The 22,815-nt window shown below is 52.6% G+C and overlaps 1 protein-coding gene across 1 annotated transcript in view; it reads right to left on the bottom strand.

Moving 5' to 3' along the window:
* The window catches only part of IGDCC3 (immunoglobulin superfamily DCC subclass member 3), an 80,824-nt gene that overhangs the window by 5,994 nt on the left and 52,015 nt on the right, over positions 1-22,815 (bottom strand). Inside the window, exons 7-10 of the mRNA XM_085308746.1 lie at positions 18,809-18,967; positions 11,985-12,150; positions 2,563-2,810; positions 1,756-1,920 (exon numbers count right to left, since the gene is read on the bottom strand). Of these exons, the coding sequence (XP_085164872.1) occupies positions 1,756-1,920; positions 2,563-2,810; positions 11,985-12,150; positions 18,809-18,967 (738 nt within the window). The remainder of the gene's footprint in view (positions 1-1,755; positions 1,921-2,562; positions 2,811-11,984; positions 12,151-18,808; positions 18,968-22,815) is intronic.

Genomic DNA, 22,815 nt, shown 5'->3' with positions numbered 1-22,815 from the left:
ACCTTTGCACACATCTCATGCACATCGCTCTGAGCCACCCTGAGGAGGCTCCATCAACGCCGGCTGAGACTACAGCTCCTGCACGCCCCGTGCCTGGGAAATCCCGTCCTTTTCCAATGCCATTTCCCTGCACAGGTCCACGTGCCCTCCCAGCCCTGGACGAGTCACAGGTCTTTGGTGCACTTCGGGAAGACGGGGGCCATCCCGCTGAAGCAGCAACACCTTGGTTTGGTTGGGTCCATTCCCAGGTATATGAGTGGAGGGTAGCAGGGACCCAAGCAAAGCAAACCGGGGCCATGGCTGCCCTGCCGTCCCCTGCATCCAGCCTGCCTACAAATCAAGTCAGAACTGGAGCTTTTCAGTCTCTTTTTATCCTCCTACACGGCAAACCCTAGCTGGGGTTGAGTAATTTTAAATGGGCTGTTTTTTTTCCAGAACACGTAGCTTTTTGCTGAAACTCTGTTACACAGGACTAGCCCTTTTTTTAAGGACAGTGATGCCTTGAAACTTCAAAGAGACAATAAATTTATGATCCCATTATCAGATACCTAACTATTCCTATCGTGATTGAAGGTAATAATGTCAAAAAGTCCTGTCTAGCTTGACCCAAAATATRCCAAGTTCTATGAAGCATGGCTGGCTTTTAGCTGCTGTGGCTGTACTCAGAGCGTTGGGTCAAGGAGTTTCAAATTTTAGCTTAGTCAATCCCTCCACCTCTAAATTGGAAGGAAAAACAAACTCAAAGGGTGACTGATTCCCTGTCGAGTGCCAAAGAAATAAACTTGAAGGGTAACAACCCAGCAGGGCAAGGATTTATTGGTGTTGTTACTTAAATGCTGTAATAAATGTCTGCAACAGCAGAAAATGGAATGAGATTSAGATCCCCCACCTGGAAGTCAATCCATTCTTTCTTTTGATCCTAAATCATGTCCTCATTTCCAAGGCCCTCTCTGCTCCAAATTCATAATTACYGAGGGCTCCAGAGAAAGATGCAATGTTCCTAAGAAATTACTTTCAGACAAGTGAGATGATAAGCCAGGAAGGCTCCAGAGGTGCTGGAGAGGCATAGGAGTCTGCAGGAAAACACCCCTGCAATGGCAGCTGTCAGCCGGCTGATACTTGACGGCTCTCACAGGGGTTGTGGTTTCTATTTGGTRTCTGTGCACAAGTGTCCTGCATTAAAGCACCCAGCTTCTTTCTGGGGAAGTTAACTGGTGGCCACATCTGGGTGACCAAGCCAGGGAAAAGCCTTGGAGACTGCCCCAGCTTCCTACTGAAATAGAGGCTGCTCCAAGGCTCTAGGTCAGGACAGCTCAGCTCTGGTGTGCTTTCTCCAGGGCAGAGCAGAACAAAATTCAGACTCAGAAAATGTGGCATCCGTTAAGAAGCACTGAGTACCAGAGCTGCTGGAGACTGCTGAGAAGCTTCCTGAGCAAGGCACCCACAGTTCAGGAAAAGCCCAGAGCAGCTGCAATGCACAAGATCAGCTGGGCAAGAGGAGTGATGTGCACTTGCCCCCTGCTACAACACAAGCCGTGAGAGGTAATGCCACGTTCAAGACAGCCAGTCGACCCCCATGTAACGATCCACGTGAGTTTTACACAGTATCCTAGAGTACAAGGAGGAGCAGGAACAAGCAGCAACAATACAGGCCGTGTGCCAAGGGGCTGAGGAGGGGTACTGGGGTGACCAGTGCTGCTGCCACACACAGGGGGGTTCAAGCATCTCATGGCTCAAGCGTTAAGACTTCCTTACCTTCTCCTAGCGTGCTCACCACTGTGACTTCTGAGGCTTTGCTGGCACCCCGGGAGGTGTAAGCCTTTATATAGAAGCTATAGCTGGTCGAAGGCTCCAAATCGGTCACTAGCTGCTGGAACGTGCTCTTGCTAACAGCCTCCTGATACTCCATCTCCACAGGATCTGCAGCACAAAGAAAGGGAGAGCAGCGGGCGTTAGGCTTTGCAAGAGGTAAAGGATTAAACGGATGCTGTAAGCGGTAATTTTGTTTCCTACCAAGGAAACGTCTCTGCCCCGACACTAGTTTGCTTACATTTCCGCATGCTTTGCCAGAGACCTAAGTGGGCAGCAAGGTCTTGACCATGCAGCTTCCCCTTCCTTCCCTTCCTAAAAGAAACCCCAGCCTGTGCTGCTGCAGTTAGCGCTGCGAGCCCGGGGCTTGGTGGACAAGCGTGCTGCAGGACGGCCCAGCGGCCCCTAAAAAGCTGCCTGTGAGGGGGGAGAGTGAGRCAGAGTGGTGCCAGATGCAGCAGCTGCTGAAGAGGGCCAGGTTCTCATGAGCTGGGCCCCAAACCAGAAAGTGTCTTGCATTAATGCAGGTAACATACCTAGGAAGGCTGAAAGCCAGCCACCCGGCTCGCCTCACCCTTTCGACATCCACATCRCCGTTACTGCCTTGTCTCTGTCTTTCAGAAACACAAAGATGAGAGAGAACACGAATGGCAGCACGGTCTACCATGGTGAAGACCTGGTTCATCCAGGGGGCCTTGCTGCTGAACTGCGTGAAGGATGAGGAAGCTCAGAGCAGCGGGCAGAGTGCCGTACCTGCAGCTTTCCGAATGTGCAGCACGTAGCCAATGATCTCCTTGGTGTTCTGCAGCGGCTCTTTCCAAGACACCTGGATGGTAGTTGCAGAGACTGTCTCAGCCTTGACGCTCTGCGGAGGACCAGGCAGACCATCTGCCCACAAGACTGTCAGACGAGCGCTGGCTTGCGTGGAGCCGGCGCTGTTCTCGGCGATGCACTGGTAGATGGCCTCATCCGCCTGGTTGATCCCGTAGATGGTGAGAGTGCTAGGTGGGGACACAAGCGGGACAAGCACCTCAGGCACTGGGGATGCCCACAGCTCTCCCTGCACAGACATGCCTCCCCTCCCAGCTGCACCCAGGCCACTGCAATGGGTCTCACCGTGCACACAGCACTAACCCGCCCACGGAAGATCATCGCACAGCTACCAGCAACGAGCCCGTGCGGGCGATGCACGTGGCTGCTGTGCCAAGTCCCAACGAGTGCAGCCACAAATCCCGCTGGCGATGCTGTAATTGTTGTTTTATAGCACGTCAGCGTGGTCTTAGGGTAACATCCAGATTAGCTGACTTATCCTGCAGGGTTACAGCCTCAGCGCCTGCCTTTGTATTCTCAAAAACCTGATCACCGCCAGCTGAAAGTCAAAGCTTACAAGCAGGTTACAGGTTTTGTCCGAAAAGCCTCTGAGCATATTTCTGACGGCAGCACATCAAAGCCTGCTTTCCCATGGCAGCCGTCAGACGGGTCCTTCCTGCCTGCTGCCAGCTGCCTCTGCACCAGGCTCAGCTGCTGTTTTCAGTCTGAAGATAAAGCCAGTCTCTGGCTACCTTGGTCGAGAGCATCCCTTGATGGGCACRGGGATGACCAAACTCCATGGATGCACAGCGAGCTGGCCTAAAAGCCCCCTTCGAGCTGCATGACTCTGGCAATACCCATGCACAACCAGGGCAACCCCAGGCTCAAGGCAGGCACTGCAGCTGCCCGATACCTTTAAAACAACACCAGCAAATATCGACTCAGGAACAAATGTGCAATGCATTAGCCCTATGTTGCCATTCAGCATGCAAAACAGCTTCCCTTAATAACGTTTGTTTGCAAACAGGGACACGTCACTGAAAGCTCAGCACACTGCAGAGCTTGCACGGTTCCCCAGAAATCAAGCCTGGAATAAAGCGACTCTATCTATGACAACCCAGCAGATACCAGATCCTGCAAATGAACCAGGGCATCACCCTGGGGTTTGGGGGCTCACTGCACTACGTGTAGCATCGAGTAAGTGTAAGTAAGTGGAAGGCAAAACGTCGAAGCTGGARTTGTTTTTACCTATCTTGAGGTAGTAGCTCAGGAAGGTTATGATAAAATGTGCTCAAAATACCCTTAGGCCAGTTAGGATGTGTATATAACCCAGCATCTTGGGGCTACTTGCAGAAATAAACTTCTAGGAGGGGCCCAGACTGACCCAACTAAACACAGTGGCAGTTTTGATGGCACTGTAAATGGAAGTGCARTTGGACTCCTTACTGCAAATTGAGGAATGAGGCGTTGGACTAGCCGAACAGATAGGCTATAGGGCAAACTATTTGTCCTAAAAGGAGCTACATCAGTTCAGCAATGGGAAGAACTGCCATGAAGTGGGTATCTGGGGGACTCATTAGAAATCTTTCCAATATGGGCAAAGACAATCCTGGTATTTCACGGTTTTAGTATCATTGCAATGTACAAAATCAGAATTACTGGAAATTAGAAAACATTCTCTTCTGGTTTGTCCTGAACTAATTTAGGAGACCACAGTGTCTCTGGGTTTCAGCAWCACCTCTTTGGCCAGTGCCAAAGTTTGCATGTGCCTTTTGGCTGATGTTTTTCTGTAAAATGGTCCAAATCTAACCAAATCCATAGCTTGTTTCCAGGAAAATGTGAATTATTTCCTCCTCCTGGGGTGAATTCTCAGTGGAATTCAGATTTGGCTGCACTTGGGTAAATTGCAAGCACCTCTTCAGGTCTAAGGGGCATTTTGCAGCTTTTCCAGAGTCATAATCAAAGCTGCCCTGTATGTAAATGAAAAATTGTACATAGAAAGTGGAAATGATAAATAACCTGCCACTGCCTGCCTGTATGTCAGAATGAACGCTGCTTCTAATTGCAGCAAAATATTGGCCTTGTATTAAAATTTATTATTGCTGTTGATTTAACATTCATAATTCTGTCTTGCAAATTATTGGGGCCATGGTGAGTGAGCAAATGTTTAACAGTCATCTATTTATGATGTCCTGTGCCATTGTTTCCTTGGAAACATTGTAAATGGAATATCAAATGTGATGGTTTCGGCTGATACGGTGATTTTAGAGAATCGGCCCTAAGCTCCCCTCATAGCCACAGGCTCAATGTATCTGATTAAATGGAAGGAGAAAGCCAGAGCCRGGGGCATGGCGGGGGGGGGAGACCCAACGTGCGGCTCTACTGTGTCAACAAGGCTGGTTTCTGCGAGGCCAGATGGTGTAAAGCAGGATTATGCGGCCCGAGAGCTGTATCTGCAGCTCTGCACAACGCAGACGTGTGAAAGGAGCAGCACCGCTTCCCCCGCGCCGTCAATGCAGGGATGATTTTCACGCTGCCGCTGTGCATCTGGGCACCTCGGAGCAGCCAGCCCCGGCTGGCACGCCACTCGGCAGCGGCACCAAGCTTCCCGAGCACGGACAAAGCAGCCCAGGAAGGACGAGGAGCACTGGGGCTCCACCGCYTCAAAGCTTCTTTGCTTTACTTTGAAAACACGAGGAGGGGACGACGCAGGGGACAGGGAAGGCTGGCTGAAAGCGGCCCAAGGACCCCCACGCTGATGGGAGCAGCCCAACCCTGGGACCACTGGAGGCCTCTCCTCCCTGGGAGGGCTGGGGGCACCTCTTGCATGACCAGCTCTCCCAGCGCAAGAGCCTTCTCGCAGCATGGGGCTGTCGGGGACCCGGGGCGAGGCAGAGTGCTGGGCAACCCCGCTGCCTCTGGGAAGATCCCGGGCGGCCGGTAACACTGCCATGCACAGCCAAGTCAGACGGAACTGAAMCAGCCAACTCCCTCCTCCACCCCGCAGAGAGCAGGTAGCTGGAAACTGCTCCTCAGGCTTCCAGAAGTTCGTTCTCATGGGGATTTGCAGCCTGGAAGTGCCATGCAGGAGGAGCTGCAGCTATCCACCACCTCGGGGCTGCGCTACCCGCAACGCCGTGCAGGCACCGAGGTCAACAGGATGACCGGATTTTCTGCTGTCCCTATAAATCCTGGTAGGGAGCAGAAACMGAGCACCTGAGAGGCTGGTGAGCAGCCTATAGACACTAATTTTGTGAAAGTGTGGGTTTTCTCTCCTTCTCGGCCAGTCTCTCAAAACCCACGCRGGGTTGAACGGACCCAGCCTGCGCCGCAGGTCTCGGGAAGGGAGCGGAGACGCCTCTGCCGCGCTTCTGCGCGCACCTGAACCCTTTGCCGACTCCACCGCACCCGGCGCGGGGGGGGGCGGAGGCCGTGGAGCAGCCGTCCCGCTCGGCCCAGCCGCGGACCCGGCTCGCCCGGGTTTGCCTGGACGCCACAAACCGCCCCAGAAGCACGTCCCCACACCCGCAGAAATCCGTACGCGCCGTGCAGGGCTCCCTCGGGCCGAGTGACGCTCCCTTTCTGCCCAGACCGATTTGTATTTAGCAGAGGCTCCGGCGCGCTGTGCCGCCCTCCCGCCCGCGCCCGCTGCTCCTCCTCGCGGCCCCGGGGCAGGACGGTGCTCCAGGCGGACGGACGGGGCTTCGGCGGGCCCGTGCCTTTTCTGCAGGAAGGGAAGCTGCGACCAGCATCGCACTTACTGCAAGAGGTGCGGCCGCGACTTCAAACGCGGCCCCGCTGCAACTCGAAATGCTGAGCTGCACGTACAGGCTCCGTAACGCCCGCGTTTGCACCCTCTCTGGAGAGCTAGGAGAGTGGGGGTAGAGGAACATGTAGGTCCTCGTTTCATCCTTAGACTGGCAAGGCAAACACCTGAGAGAGCTCTCAGCTGCTGGATGGAAAATCCCAGTAGCTTTTCCCAGCAGGAAGGCCAGGTGCCGGAAAGCGAACGACGCAGCCCAGCGCGGCGGGGCTGAGCCCAGGCTGCCCCACGACGGGCTCAGCCCTGCCTCAAAGGCTCCTACGTGACAACAGCTCTCTGCACATCGATTCTGTCGTACGCAACAGCGCTAAGAAACACTTAAAACCCTGAATCAGCCATGCACCTGAAGAGTCACTCAGCAGAGCAGCACACAGAGAAAAACCACACGGGTAGCCTGGTAGCAAAATAATCACAGTCCCACGAGGAGAGACGCTGCCGGCTGCCCTGGCGCTGCCGTGGATGCCTTTCGTGGGACGTGGCATGTGATCCCGACACAGGATCCCTGCGCGAAGCCTGGATCACACGGGTGCCTCGCTGCGCAGCGSGGCGCTGCGCGCTCGGGTGGAGATGCTCCTGCCAAAGCAATTAGGAGATGGCGCAGGCTTCCCACGTCTCTTACAAACAAAGTCAAACCCATAAATTATTCTTAAATCAGGAGCAGCTGGTTCACATCCCAGTCCTCCTCATACTTATTTGTCATGCTTCTGGGAACCGAAATACAATTTGCTGTATGGTACCTTCCTCAGAATCACCAAAGCAGTCCAAACTCATTGCATAAAGAATCTGCAGGCTTGCACGCCCTTTCTTACGGTGTCCCATATCCCTCCGAACTCAAGAGCTTGCAGGGTGTGCGCAAGGGCGCAGATAGCCCCGGTCCAGACACAAACTCACGCTCTTCGGAAACTGGAGAGCTGCCATCTCCCAGCACTGGGCTGAAGCTGGCACACGCATCCTGGCACGAACGCGGGTTCACAGCTCACGGAGCTGGCCTGCATCCACGTAGGATGCACGAACCTCCTTTGCGTCTCCCTGCACCCAGCCGACGTAGGTTTTGCAGCAAAACGCCGTCCTGCAAGTGGCAACGGCACGTGGCAGATGATGGTAGCTTGCTTCAACACGGAGAGGGCTGCTCTGTCCCAAGCACGGCGGTGTCCCTGTTTGAAGCCTGCTCTCTGTATCTGCACTAAGATTAAGCAAAAAGACACTTGCGAGAAAAGCAAAGTTGCCCTGAAGTTTGTTTACGGAGGAATATTTTCTCTGATGAGCCTTAGGCACACACAGGCCCTGGCGTGAGTCATTCACAGGGCACTAAAACAAGTGCCAGGCAGCGACAAAGAATTTAAAAAGGAGACAGTTCATAAGAGAAGGTCACCGAGGAGAGCAAACGCCACCTGAGCCCAGGTTCTAACGAAGCCTTTTTTCCAGCGGAACAAATGAAGTCCCTTAATTACCATTTTGTAAATAAAATCTTCTAGGAAAATCAATATTTAGAGCCTGCCTTCTCTGAAGATGTTGGCCTTTGTTCCTTGCTATTACAGCAATATAAAACCCATGGTGTGATATACTTCTAGGCTGAAAATTACCCCCCTGCACCTGATTGGGTCGGAGAAGGAAAAGCAATAAACCTTCCAGAGCAGTAATTTGGGTACTATTTTGTGCTTCCTTGTAAATTCTGAAGTAATAACCTAAAAAGCCCGATTTCACACAAGCTCCCAATTAACATGGCCAGTAACGAGCCCTTCTCCCYGCAGCGATACGGCTGCTTGGGGGCCAGGCTGGGGGGGAGGTTTGCTGGAAATGCCCCCTACGCCGCTCAGGTTGGAGGAGCCGGTCCAGCCGCGGCTCCGCAGGACCCAGTGCCGCTACCGACGCTGGACGCGGCACAGCGACGTACCGCCAGTTGTGAGAAACCCAAATCACCCCGGGAACAAGACAGGCGAAATGCTGTCTCTGACCGGCGCGGCACGGGACAGAGCCCGCGGCTGCCGGATTTGAGCAGGGCTCCACTGAAGTTAAAAAGGCTCCACCACTTTCCGCTAACTTCTCCATCCGAGAGCGTGGTTCAGTGCAGCTCCGCTCCAACAGCTACCGACTCCATCCCCAACACAGCGGTTGTTGCATGGCAAGACATCTCCATCGTCGGCTCCTTCCGCGATTTTTATTCAGAGCTTTTAACGGAAAACCCCGCAACTCCCTATGAACTCCCTGTGCCGGAGCCTTCATACATTTTTCATTAACGATTACCCGCTATCCCAGAACTGCTTTTGATTTTTGCTAATCATCGATTGGATATTTTGTTCCCACACAGCTGGCATTTGCAAAACGTAACAGCCACCTCCGGAGAGGGCACAGCAGAAGGCTGCTCTTTAACGTTAGCGTGCCCGGAAGTCGTCGGCACGTTAGGTGATTAGAAGCCACATCTGAAGAACCCCAAGCGAAGAGGTGTTTACCGGACGYGGCCTGCAAGGCTTATTCTGCTCGGCTAAAAGCCTGGACATCGCCTGGCGCGTGACTCGGGGGCCATCGCGTGTCGCGSAGAGCAGCCACAGCTGGCCCGCCGTGGATCCTGAAGCAGCCATCCCTGCCGTCCTCAGCGAAGGTCCCCCTCCAGGGGGTTTGCTCTCTTTGGGTTTGCAGGTACCACGTCCGAAAGACAGCACGGGGCGACTCACGCGCCAACGGGCCCTTCGCAGCAGCGCGGTGCCGCAATGGTGTGAAGCCCAAGCAAGCACTGGACGGACACGTTTTCCCAGCGGCTGTGGTTTCGGGCAGCTACGCTGCTGCCCGCAGGAGCGATGTCTCCAGCGGAGGTTGCACGTGCAATGCTTGAGGGAGCAGCGCAGCACCTCGAGGGCGCTGTGTTCTGCAGGTCTGGACCTCACTTCTAGCTGTGTTGTTCACAAGTTTGCTTGCAATGATATATTTTGCAACCAATCAGCACACGACCTGATTTGGGACGATATACTCTTTTTTCTAAAAATCCCTTTGGGGACATTCAGACCTTCATTGCCCTATGAAGCAGAGTTTTTAATTCAAATGAATTTTCTATGAAACCATGTAATCTAATTAAAAAGCTCACAATACACTTTAGTGGCTTCACTGCTAGAAGAGTCAAGATCCATCTTTACATGGACAAATATTTTCCAAGCACAATAGACTGATAAATCCAAGGCATAATCACAAACGGATTCGGCCTGCAACTAAAAGTGGGTTACAGCATTTAGTCATACCCAAGAGAATGAAACAAAGGACAACTTGGAAAAGCTCAGAGAAAACCAGCCGTTGATCTGTTGTCTCCACTTCAGGGTGCGCCTAGCCACACTGCACCAGCAAGGGCATTTCTCAGACTGACAGCTTTGGAAATTGYTGGGAACAGCCACTTTCCTCAAGTCGGGAGTCAGGCTAGACCAAAACTACTGCAAAGGAAGCCAAAAGTTCAACATTGTCAAGTATGATGGCCTTAGGGCTCAGATTTACAATCGTGTTACTGCAGCTTAAGAAGATGCCGCGTGTCAGCTGAGCCCCAGTAACTGGCCGAGCTCCCTCGGCCTGCGACAGATGCAATGTAATCTGATCACTTAGCTTGCAATGAAAAAGACTGAAGCTAAATTGCATTAAACGATTGCCACAAGAAAACGATTAYAGTGATGCTCGCCCAGTTGCAGTTAACATGCACACGCAGCGCAGCTCCAGGGACAGGGATCTGGCTGGAGTCCTCACCGCAGCTGGGGACATGACTTTTGCCTTCCTCGAGCAGTGAAGAGGAAGGATTTTACAGGCAAGGCATGCAGGAAAGATGCAGCKCTGAACGCCATGGGAGTGTTGTCATGGGTTTAACAATTGCTTGTAAAGTCTTTGGTCACTTATGTCTCTGCTTCCTGGTCAGTAAAGGGGATGGCACTAATTTCCCTTCTTCTGTCTAGTCCGTTCACACTGTAAGGGCAGAAATGCCKCAGCAACCCACAAAACGAGCCGTAACACCGCAAGCCTGGAACAAGCAGCAGCTGCACGCGCACGTACAAAGTTCCCCGAAGCTTCCTAAAAACTTCCAGCTGGAAGAAAACCTCCAGCAGTTGTGAAGGTTTTATTGCAACTCATAGTCTTCCATCACATAGCAAAGCTTAAAAACAACCTCCAAGCCTGAAAATGAAAAGCCGCATTACAACGAAACACCGAAAGACAAAACCGTGGCTCTCCCAGGAAGAACCTGCCGCAGCACTCCGTGATGGACTGCGCCGAAGCACCAGACCCTACAGCTGGTAGCGGCTTTCCGGCGTTTCATTTGTTCATACATGTTACAGTTGTATCGCACCACAGAGTACCAATCTCTACTGCTAGTTTAGATTTACAGCACACGCACTGTTATTTTTCAGTATGTTGTTCCACGCTATTTCCATAGAAACTATGTTGCCAGCTTGTAATTTTCACACTAAGTGCATCCCACCGTATTATTTCCATAGTACAAACATCCCCCTACTTCACCGTGAAAATGCAGTTATTTAGCGCTCAGAGAAAACACTCTTCCCCAGTGAGATAAAAGGCTTAAGTTTAGTCAAAGTCAGCTTCCACGCAAACAGTTGCTCAAGCAGGAGCAAATGTATTTGCACTTGCACACACAGGTAGGTCAAAATACACGGGTTTCTCGTGCGAGGTTCCTCGGCCGCTGAGTGAGCACGGTACGGCATCCTTCCCCGCCGACGGCAGGGACAGCATTGGGTCCTTTCAGAAACAGCCAGAAGAGGGTCAGGACAGAGGCTCGATTTTTATTAGGCTCCAGCATCATCAGTCAAAGCTTAATCCTGACGTCCAGGTACAATAAAGCACAAAGTGCTTAAGTGCAAACCCACAGACTGAAGCCAGCGGGCCTGGAGCAAGTGCCTCGGTGCTCTGATGTGTGGAGCCCAAGACCTGCTTCTGCACGCTCCTATCTTCAGAGCTGCCCTTCGCTGGAGCAGAAAGAGAGCCGATGTCTCTTCCCACTCCCTTYCCCACTGACATCCAGATAGCTCAGAATAATGGCTTTTAATTTAGCCTCCTCCATAAGCAGGGCGAGGGAGCACTTCATCAGTTGGGAAACCATCCGAGGGACACGTGACAGCAATGCACCTCGCCCGCCGGGCTAGCTCTGTGGCGGTCCCTCTTCAAGGCACTGCTCGTGCCACGCGGCCTTAAGCACCTAAGGACAGGACTATGGCCTGCTCCTGCCCGCCCAAGGGGCAAGGGTCAGCGCTCCCCGCCAGCCTTCACCAACTGGCCAAAAATGAACACATACTTCTGCARCAAATCAACCAGCTACGCAAAGGCTGAGGCCCCTGCGAACCTAACTTACTCTTTGCCTATTTTGATCTCATGTTGATAGCTAAATAACACAAAATATGCCTGCAGGGACAGCCGTTTCCAGAGGCCACCAGGCAGACCATCCCAGCCTTCTGAGCAGGCTAAGCCCAGATTTACACCGGGGCCACGGGACAGCCCCGCTGCAAGTTTCAGATCATCCTCCAGCCCACGCTGCAGTACCAACGGCCTGTGCGCAAGGATTTACCTGTTGTTATTCTTAAGCTTAATGTGGTCGCTTGTCTCCAGGATCTGCCCGTTCTTCAGCCAAGTGATCTGCGGTGGGGGCTCCCCTTGGGCCACACACGTGAAGATGGCAGTCGTCCCCACGGGCCGGGAAATGGACTGCGGATGCTGCACGAACTCCGCGGGGGCTGCAGGAAGAAAGGAGAAGGATGAGGAGAGTCATGAGGATCCCACTTTACCCCAGCATGAAGAGCTTCATCCCCAGTAAGCATTGCTTGCCTGGGAGCACGGGGAATGAAAGCCCCTGCACCTGCCAGACACAGGGCTATGCAGGGTACGGGCTGTAGAAAACCAGTTTGGATGGCCTGTCTGTAACCAATGCAGTTTGGCTGCCCAGTGCACTGGCGTTCACGGCTCCATAGCAGGCACCAGGTCAGCTCCGTGCTGTGCTGTACGGAGAGCTGGGGACCGGGAGCCTTGGGTTCAGGTGGATGGGAAGAGGGTCCAAGTCCCCTCACCACTCCCACTGAAAGTAACCCTGCTGCTGCAAAAACCCCTGTATCTGACAAGGTTATTTAAAAATGCTCCCTGCCCCGCAGGAGGGAAAGGCTAGCAGCTCATCAAACTCTGGCTGCTTGCACACGCRTAAAACGGGAAGTCTGCATAACCCCACGTAGCAGTGCACCCAGGACAGCCGTCATCCTGGCAGAAAGGAGCCCGCTGGTAGGCTGGCTTGCAAAAAGCAGCACATCATTGGCAGCACGAAGAGGAAGGAAGGCTACMGCGAGCACGTGGCAATTACCGCACTTGCGGCTGGGAAGTTCTGACGTTTCGCCTACAGTTGATGGAAGCACGAGAGCGACCCAACGGGCCAGTATGGCACGAGTAAACCACTTGCAAATGAAAAGATACGCACAGAAAGGTGTATAGCAATTCTGCAGGTGCTTTTCCCCTCCAGCAAACATCAGCTTTGCTGTAGACCCTCCGAGCAGCAACAGATCAGGGAACCATCTGTGCCCTCAATGGGTGCTGGAGGTCCTGCTGAGCCTGGGAGAAGACTCCACTGTGCCTGTAACTGCTGCTCATAACCAAGCGTTTTAACCTTGAACAGCAATATTTTTAAACAGAAAGTGATTTCTCCCTGTTCCAGTAGCTGAGAATAGATTTAAAATCGTTTATCAGAATAAAACCGGCATATTAGGCAATGGAGAGCAGGGCCTCAAAGACACTGCCAAATAGATGAGTTTATACAAGCAGTTACGCTTCAAAGGGTAAAGTGATAAATACACTCCCCGTGGCTGCTGAGACCTAAAATCAGGTGGAAGCTCTGGCAGCCGCGATGAAGGCAAACAGACGAGAGGCATCAGTCCGCAATGAATTTACCAACCAGCATCATGCAATGGATGGCTGGCGTTAAATTTTTCCGACAAAAGCAAGATTATCCAGTGCGAGGCGAGCAGGCATTTTCCAAGCGAGGGATAGGTGCGCTCTGCCACCAGGAGAGAYGCGGGGACGGCAGAAGGGAATGAACTGCTCCAGCAGAACGTGCCGACCTCAGGCAAGAAAGGGTGCCCATGAAGCGAGCAGGAGCAGCTACGCAAGAGCAGAGCTTTGTGGTTTGTGCCCCCCCCCCCAAAAAAAAACCCCAAACTAAAACTGCTCAGCGTTTGCTGCAGCAGTGCGGTGCACTGAAGCCCCCTCCCCAGCTGCACGCGTGCAAGGGACTGGCACCGCTACCACTGCGACGAGGCCAAAGAGCAACGAAAGGRGCCGGCGCGGAAGAGCAAAGTCGCACAGACTATAAGCCCTGCAAGCAGCAAGACACAGCAACCCACTGGAGAGCCCGTCTTCCTCGCAGGAGCCCCCTCTTTTATTTTTAATAATCCAAGGGAAGCGGAGCATGGCAGCCTGACTTTTGTCAGCGGCAAGGGGTGTCCGCTGGCAGAGTTTATTGCCAGGCCACTTCTGCTGGTGACCAGGTCTACTAATGAACCTGATCTCAGCAACCTAACGGACACATTTTTCCAAAGCCTCCTGCTAAACCTCCCCATGGGTGCCAATCAATGCATTTTCCTTCTTCTTCCCTCCTACATTTTCCCCCTGCACCAAATTAAATCATAAATTAAATCAAAATTTAGGAGCAATTCAGTGCAAGGTGAACGCACGGACGTACGGGGCGGGGGAAGTCCTCCCCGCAGTGAATGGTGCCTTTGTGGCGTACAGCGAGAGCAGAGCGCTTTAGAGACCGGATTTGCAACACTTTTCCGCACCCTCCCGCCCCTCGCTTTGTGCTGCCGCGGTTTTGCAAGAGCGATCACCCTGCCAGCGGCCGCGCGAGCTGCGCCCGCAGCGCCCGCGGGTGCAGATCGCGGTGCCGAGGGGCGGCCCGGCCGGCGCCCGGCTCCTCCCCGCCGCCTCCGTACGCACCGTGCCGCTCCGCTCGGCTCCTCGCCCCAGACCGCAGCCTGCTGCTTGCTCCGGCACGAGCAGACTCTTTAAGCACGGAAAGCGGCGGCCGGCGCAACCCTTCTGGAACCACTTGCTCTCCGCACCCGCCCGCGTCAGCCCGTGCCAAGAGGGAGCGACCGGAGCGGTGCCGCCGGCGCCGCGGCCCCCGGGGCTCCTCGCGGCCCCGCTCCGCTCCCGCGCTCCCCTCCGAGCGAGGAGACGTTCGGCGCTGGCGTTCAGACCTGGCGAGGAGGAGCAGACGCGCTCCGGCCCTCGCTCGAGAAGCACGGGGGTGCCGCTGGCCTGATTATTCAGCACGTAACGGCAGGGAGGAGAACACGTGGGTTTGGTGAATATTTAAAGGCATGACATCGGTATCAAAACGCAATAACGCTCGGATTTGTTAACCGAGTACCTCAATAGGTTTTGCTGCACGTAACATACTGCGATGTTAGGGAGCTGCTGTAACAGGAGACTTGGACCGGCTCCATCTCTTCAGCAACAGCTTYGCTGCCCAGCCACAGCCGTTGGCACGAGTCTGTGATGTGGCACATGTGACACCAAACCCGTCCGAATTAGGAGGTGCCGGTGTTCTCCCGGGTGTCCGGCAGCTCACCGGGGCTGCCCTAAGGAAGGGGGAGCACCGACGTGTGAGGTATCAGTGCCAAACTAAAACTTGCCCCTTGCCCTTAAGCACAAAACAGTCGTTAACTCTCAACAGCAAGAGCACCAGGGTGCAGAAGGAGGAATAACCTGGAAACGACAAACCCTCGTAAATTAGGCTACCAGAACGTGCAAGGAGAGCATAAAGGAGGAGGCAGGATGTCAGGGGAGCCAGTCAGGCACAGCAGCAGATGACAGGAGACTGAAGATGAAGAACTGCTCCCCGCTCCGCTTCTCTCTGTCGCCTACAAAGGACGCTCAGACGTTTAACTGCATAACTGGTGGGACTGGCAGGACCAGATGTGGGAACTGTGAGCATGTCTCCCTGCGAACCAAGCAGAGACCACTCCAGGGGTTTCACGGAGCTGTCCATCACCCATCAGATGGCAGCGTGTATCAGGACGTGCTTGTCCCAGCGAGGTTCAAGCTCTTCAGGAGTGGGACGTCTTTCCATTGCATCTCCCCACATACTCTTGGGAGGAAGCTTTGGAGGGCTTAGGAATCCCAGCTCATTCCAGCTTCTTGATGGACAAGACTTGAGTAACTGCTTGTCCCTGCATGGCCACTTTTCATCAGGAGAAAAATGAGCATGTGGACAGGCAGGGGACTGCTCCGTGGGGGGCACCTGCCCCCAGAGCAGCTTCCGAAGCTGTTCTGGTAGCACGGACTTAGGCCAGGAATGCAATGGCTAAACTTGAGGGCAAATCAAGTCCCATGGAGCCAAGCCAAAAACACAGCAAGCACAACACATCCGCTGACGAATTCAACCCCGCGTCCGAGGCTTGCAACAGCTCACTGGGCAAGCGAGGGCGGTGGAAGAAACGGCAGGCAACGCAGCGGTGGCTGGATCTGCTGGACCAAGAAGCACAGCCCGGTTCTGGCAGCAGCAGGCACYGCGAACAAGGCAGTCATTGTCACCAGAGCCTTCAGAAACGTGTCCCTAAGATGGGCACTCATTTATGAGATGGGATCTCATTTTTCTGCATAGCTTTCAGGAGGAAATGAAGCGTGGAGTGGAGAACACTGGTGACCATCTGGCCATTCACAGCCCATCAGTTTGTTATGACACCAAACACATAATAAAGCACAAAGGATTGCACAGGAGGTAGAGAGAAAGCGCTTTGATATTTTTCCCCCCTTTCCAACGAAGTCTGCTCTTCCCTTGCACCACACACGCACACCCCCCGTTTCGGCCAGCAAGGCATTCGGCCCTTCAACACCCCCCCCCCCCGTGAGACTTTCATTCGTAGCCCGGCACAAAGCAATATTCAAATGACTGCGCTGGGATTTTAAGAGAAAATGGAAACTTTCTTGTGTGAGAACCTTACAAAAGAGATCAAAGGCGCCTAAACGGCCAGGGGAGGGCAGGGAGGGAGGGAARGGGGGACCGAAGCTTTGTCCTCCGGCGGGAGGAGGAATTCCCAGGGAGACAACAAGACAGCGTTCGAGGAGCCGAAGGAGAGGCCGAGCCCGCGTCAGGCCACCGCTGCCCGCGCAGCTGCCCGGATGGGACCAAGCGGAGCACGAGAGCGGACGCGACTTCGGTCGCAGCCTCCTTGCCGTGCGAAAGGAAACGTAGCCCTTTCCACCTGGGTTTCCCTGTAAAGTGTGCCTCCTTCAAAAGGCAGAGGGCAAGTTAATTTGGGGCACTTAAAGGGCCCTGCATAAAGGCAGCAAGTACTTGGCCTGGCCGCTCTGAGGGCTCACGTGCTTTCCCGGCCCCACGCTGACTTCCTCTCCAGCCAGGCTTTTGATCGCTTCTTCCTTGCTTTTATTCCTTTTACAGATGTAATTTGCATCACTGACGTCTTGACAAAGATAAAACCCGCACTCCTCCATGTCAGTCATTATGGGTGTTTCCTTCCCAGACGAACCTCGACGGCAATCATTTGTACCTCTCAACTGGAAAATTCAGGCAAAATGAGATTCAGACGACGGAGAAGCTGCTGCCAAAGGGAGGCTGAGCAAACATGAGACAAGCCCAGYGGCTGGGCCAGGTTCTGCCATTAGCTTCGCAGGGGAAGGGCCACCTCTCGGGAACACAAAGCACTTCATGGTGGGCGACAGAGGTGGGGATGGCTCCGAGCTCCTGAGCAACGTGACTCGCGTCTGCAAGGGCTGCACGGAGGATGCACCCGTCGCACTTCCCTGCGCCACTGTCCGAACGTGAGAGCACACCCCTTGCATAGCCGGTGGCTTTGATGGCCCTTTGATTACAATTTTCAGAACAAATCCTCATTTTGGTAGGCRGTGTGAAAACCCACAGTAATTCCACCCCAGATGAACTCCAGCACTAGAGCTGTTCAGGAGCTGATGTTCAAAACTCTGGAGAGACTGAAGACTGAAAACTGCTCATCTGTAGCAACGAGATGTTGTGCCACCCTTTTCCTTCCCATTCAGTTGCTAACAGGTGCAGTCAGCAGTATGCAATAGCTCTGCTTTTACAAATTAACAGATTTTTCAAGTACCTTCCTTTGGCTCTGCCTGCCTGCTGGACAACAACAGCTCTGCATGTGGGTTCAATAGCCTCTACTATACGCACCACGTGCAAAACCATCCTGCAGCAGCTCTAAACCATTTGTATCAGTACAGTGAAGTTGTTCCTAATGCCTGAGGCGACATTTCTTAACCAGCAGACTCGTAGGTGTGACCATTCCCAGTCAACTGGGAGGCTCCCTCATGGCATTGCTCACCTAGAAATGCCACAGCAAAAGACACTCTGAGTTTTCAGCTCCCATCATGTCTGATCAGCACSTGGGATTCAGGAGGAGGGAGCAGCCCTGCACAAGTGGCCCCTTCTGCATCATTCCCCACTGCTCCCCAGGCAAGGTGGACAAGGGGATACCAATGCCCTGGGACTGCCACCATCGCAGAGGTGATGCAGTGCTGAACTGCCACCAGCAACTCCTGGGACCTGGCAGGTGAGCATCCGGGCTGAAGCAGGGCACTTTCCCCGTCACCAGCATGAAAGGTTCAATTAGCTCGCTCCAGCAAGAGGTGTATAATTTCAAATTCAGGATATCATCAGTCAATAGTTAATGAGTGAGCTGATGAGAGCATGAGATGCTTTAAGTGGACTAGTTTGAAGAGGAGGTGAGTGCCTGTAATCAGGGGCGGATTGCTGCCATTCAGAGTGTGCTGCCAGCTGGGTTTGCCTGCAGAAATGCTTGCCGGGCTCCCCTCGCCATGGAGACTGGTCGCTTGGAGCACGCGGARGGGGTTTGTTTGGTTTTTTGAGTGCTGATCTCTGCTGTGGGTTGAATCACCCTATAGAAGTGGCATTTCAGGAGAGTTGCTATGGAGAAGAGGAGCAGGCTGCACTCCCCAGGCATGGCAATGAGGGCATTTCGTGGATAACTCCCAAAGGGTGCTTCACTCAGCAAGGGTCCTTGGACATCTGCTGAGACATACAAGGACGATAGCCAGTAACAACTGGGGTCTGCTACCCCAAATGTCTGTGATGGGGTGGGAGGGCACTTCAACTCATTTCCCAAAGGCCCTGGTTGGATGATACTGAGACTGCTATTCACCTGCATGGGATACGGAGACATGTACTCACCTGAGCACAGTACATACAGTAAAAGAAAAGAAACACTTTGTCTGATACCATCAGAGAAGCCCAGTCAGCATTTATCCAAATCAACCCACTACATTGCCCAGGGGATGGATCAAGAAGCCACGGAGGGCACAGTGAAGTAGGCACCCCCCACGCCCGCAATCCCCGATTTCACTCACCTTGCACAACAAGCCTGCCCTGGGCAGTCCTTCGCACCCGAGTGCCGGGTTTGTTCGCAGCRCACACGTAGATGCCAGAATGCTGCACAGTGACGTCCGAGATCATGAGATTTCCTGTCCCCAGCACCTGGATCCCCTCCACGCCAATGGGACGGCCGTCTGAAAGAAGGGGAAAGAGGCTGAGAGTCACGCGCTGGATCTTTGGGCAAGGTTCTCCCAAACACTGTCCTTGGTGAGGACAGATCTAAGCATTTATGGACTGGTACCATGCTCTCTTATTGGGATTTGCTGAGCAAAGCCAATGGGTTTTAACTCGTGCTCTTAGTGGACCTGCCCTCTAGAGAAAACCAGGGCCATCAGTTAAGTGTGTGCCCACAGTCACACTCTGCGCTGCTTGGAAATCCAAAGTGCCACCACACATCCGAAAGCTTTCAACAAAGTGGTCAGATTAAAATGAAGCCCCCAGAAYGCTTTTCAATAGAGCAATAAAACCAAGTGAAATCATATTAGCTTCTGTGAGCCATTACCCGGGCTCTACAGGGACATTAGACYGGCCAAAGACCAGACCCAGGATTCAGCCACCTCAAAAGCCTCTTTCCAACAGAGATAGTCTGGGAAGGAAAGGAGGAGCAAACCTACAGAGGTACCTCCCTAGCGCACTCACCCGGTCACCAGCAATTTATGATGGGGATTTCCTGAGCCAGAAGAGACACCTTTTTTTTTTCTGCTAACCCTTGATGCATTTTTATGCCCTGGATCCATCCCACTGATTTCTGAAACCACAAGAACCCTGAATTTTCAATTCCTCAGCCCTGAACACACAGCCTGGCCCAAGCCTGGCCAAGAAGCCAATTGCTGAGCTGGGTGATTGGATCTGCCCGTCTCCTTTAGCCCAGAAGGGCAGCTGGAAAACACTGCCTCCATCCTGTGGCCCCTAGACCCTCGTGGCCAGGGCAGGCTAGCAGGAGAGCAGCAACGTTTCCAGCAGACACTGSCTGGGCTTCAGTAAAAGGTCTTCAAAATTGAAGGACGTACATGAAACAGGTTRCCCAGAGAGGCTGTGGAGTCTCCTTCTCTGGAGGAATTCAAAACCCACCTGGATGCAATCCTGTGCAACGTGCTTTAGGTGACCCTGCTTGAGCAGGGGGGTTGGATTAGATCATCTCCAGAGGTCCCTTCCAACCTCARCCATTCTGCAATTGTGTCATTCTGTGATTCTGAGAAACAGTTTGGTATCAGGGAATTTGCCCTTTTCCAACAAAGCCCATTTCACTGGAAAATTCCCAGCCAGCTCTAATTACAATGTGTTTCATTAGTATCAGGCTATTGCTTTTTATTGTTTCACTGGTTTGTGTTTTAGGACATTGTCTGACAAATGCAGCTCTAAATCAGCCCTAGCATGTGTCAGGGTGCCTGAGCAGGGGGGCAAGGCAGGGGGAGTCTTTTTACTGGAGGAGCAGTTAAAAGGAGTGAGGGTTCTTGGTTCAGAGGAATGACAGCAGCTCGCAAGGAAACGCTGGCAAAAAGTGGACTGAAAGTACGAAGCCGTTTTTCAAACACATCTCCAGTGACGCTCTTTGTAGTGTTTTTCAGGAATCTTTAACTTTAAAGGTTTCCTTGCCACACCAGGTGTGCAATACCAGGTCGCTTCATTATTTACACCGCAGAGAAAAATTCTCAGGTCTTTTAGACAGAGAAAAACAACGCCATTAAATGATCACATAGCTGGCCGAGCCACTGCAGCAGTAAATGGCTCGGTCATAAAAAGGACAGTAAAACATAACCTGTCCCACATTTAATGAGCAATAAGAAGGGACCGTTCCCTTCAAACACCATTTCAACTGAAGTGTAAAGAAGGTCTGAATTAAATTCAAATTGAACTTGATTTCATCTTTTAAATTAGACCTTTTGCAAGTCCATATTTACAATAGATGCAAAAATCAAATCTCTCTCTTGAGGAAGGGACAGGACTAGTGAAAGACGCAAAGCGGCCATACCTGGATGCTTCATCACACCATTGCCTTAAGAAATATCACAGAAATGTGACTAGAGTATCAGTAGGCTTCCTGTATTATTTATGATGTGCTACATAATTTAAGCATGAAAGACCCAGCCTGCAGCAGGTACTCCACACAGTCCAAATATCACTGTCTATATATCCTCAATTCTCTCTGCAGCTCCAATTATTAATTAGAGGTGTGATGATCTGAAGAAATGTTGCCTGTCAACTGAGCACCTTYTATTTCCCTAAAGAAGAAAGTTCCCCGAGCCCAGAAACCTCGGGGGAACTGCCATTTGATTCAGGGAGTTTGGCCCTCTCTAACAGCCAGGAAAAGATTACTGTGCCAGATCAATCCATACACCTCTTGCTTGACACCCCCTTTTCAAAAAATGCCAGGAACGGCCTCTGGAGTACAGCCTCGGCTTTCGCAGCTGGTTCTCCTCTCTCTRCAGTGCTCAGTCCTGCACTCCTGAACCTCCCCAGCACCACCTGCATGGAGGAAAGGCAGGGCAAGACAGCACTGCACAACTGGGACAGGTTCAAAGAGGGCCAGAAGAGGCTCTGGAGCCCAAACCAACCCAATSTGAGTCATCCTCTGATCAGTTAGAAGGTATTTAGCTAATATCAGGCCCAACTGAGTAACACACAGAGCATGTATAGATCATACATGTAAGAAATCACTTGCATCCAAAAAGCTCAACACTTTGCAGAAGTGCTATGCAGAGGGACTGATGTCTCATATACGTTTTGCAGCGGCTGGTAACTATTTTAATCCTGTTTCACTTACAAGGAGACCTGGACAGTGGCTTCTAACTGATTTCCAACCCAGAAAGGTCACCTTCCTGGCAGTGCTTTCCATCACCAAGTCACCTCTCCACAGAGATAAGACTACAAGAGTTAACACTGTTGCTCGCTTCTCAAAGCACTCAGGACTCAAGTGGATTTGAAACCATTGCTTACTTTACATGACCTTCCACTTCTTTTTATGAGGTCAAAAGCAGAGATTTTGAGGGCTGAAAGCAAGCCAATCTGGGTGGAAATGCAGATCCTCTCCGTTGTTCCCTGATGGAACGTTCCCAGAAGGAGCAAGAGCAACACCAAACAAATTCACTTCTCTGATGGTGGTCAGCCTGCAAACAAAACCAACCTAAACAAGGATATAAGCCTTTTTACTTGCCGTAAGACATTGAGCTGGACAACCCCCTATCTTGATGAGGACAGAAGAAAAGGCAAATATCAGTATAAYAGGGAAAATCTGCAACATCACAAAGCAACATTCATGCTGGACTGGCTCCACTTTCAGTCCAAATTGTCAAGAATTTGCCTTCCTGAGAGCCCACTTCCCCATGGAGGAAAAGAGCTGCTCCTGCTGCAGCCAGCCTCTCCCTGTGATCCTGCCAAGAGGCTTCGTGCAGTGGGCACAGCCCTGGACAAGAGCAAGAGCACTTCACCAAACTCCAAAGGAAGCCCTGGAGCTCAGATTTCACTTCAAGACTGTCTATCCTGGCCAGGGCATGACCCTGCACGGTGCTCAGGGACCTCAGTAGGGTCCTACGCACTCTCTGCTCTCCCACATCAATTCAGTGATGCTTAACAGTTTGTTGTGGTCCTAGTTTGGGAATGAAGCAGTCACCCATTCGTGCAAACCATCCTCACGCTACTCATTGGAAGGGCTTTGAGGTGAGCGAGCCCCAAGTGCACCAGCCTCCTCTGGGACTGCAGGTCCAACCACCTCCATCATGCTGATAYGGATCAAATGATTGTGGCAAAACAGCACTGGGAACCAGTGAGGAACTGGCAGGGCAGCTCGGCGATGCAGCCCTGAAAGGCCCGCTGTCTCGAAGCGGGGTTTCAGCCACTTGGGAAGAGCAGCAGGGCAACCGATGAATAAAGCAGGCCGTGCTCCGAGCGGGCGATGCTCCCAAAGAACGCCCCGGCTGGGGACGAATAGAGGTTTCCAGGTTTCCCGTTGGGGCAAAGCCTGGTTAAAAGATGCCTGAAGTTT

Source organism: Rhea americana, unplaced genomic scaffold, assembly GCF_003343005.1.
Source record: "Rhea americana isolate MKP2758 unplaced genomic scaffold, rheAme1 scaffold_28, whole genome shotgun sequence".
NCBI classification, from domain to species: Eukaryota; Metazoa; Chordata; class Aves; order Rheiformes; family Rheidae; genus Rhea; species Rhea americana.
Note: the sequence above shows the minus strand (reverse complement) of the source record. Positions and strands in the feature narration are given on the sequence as shown.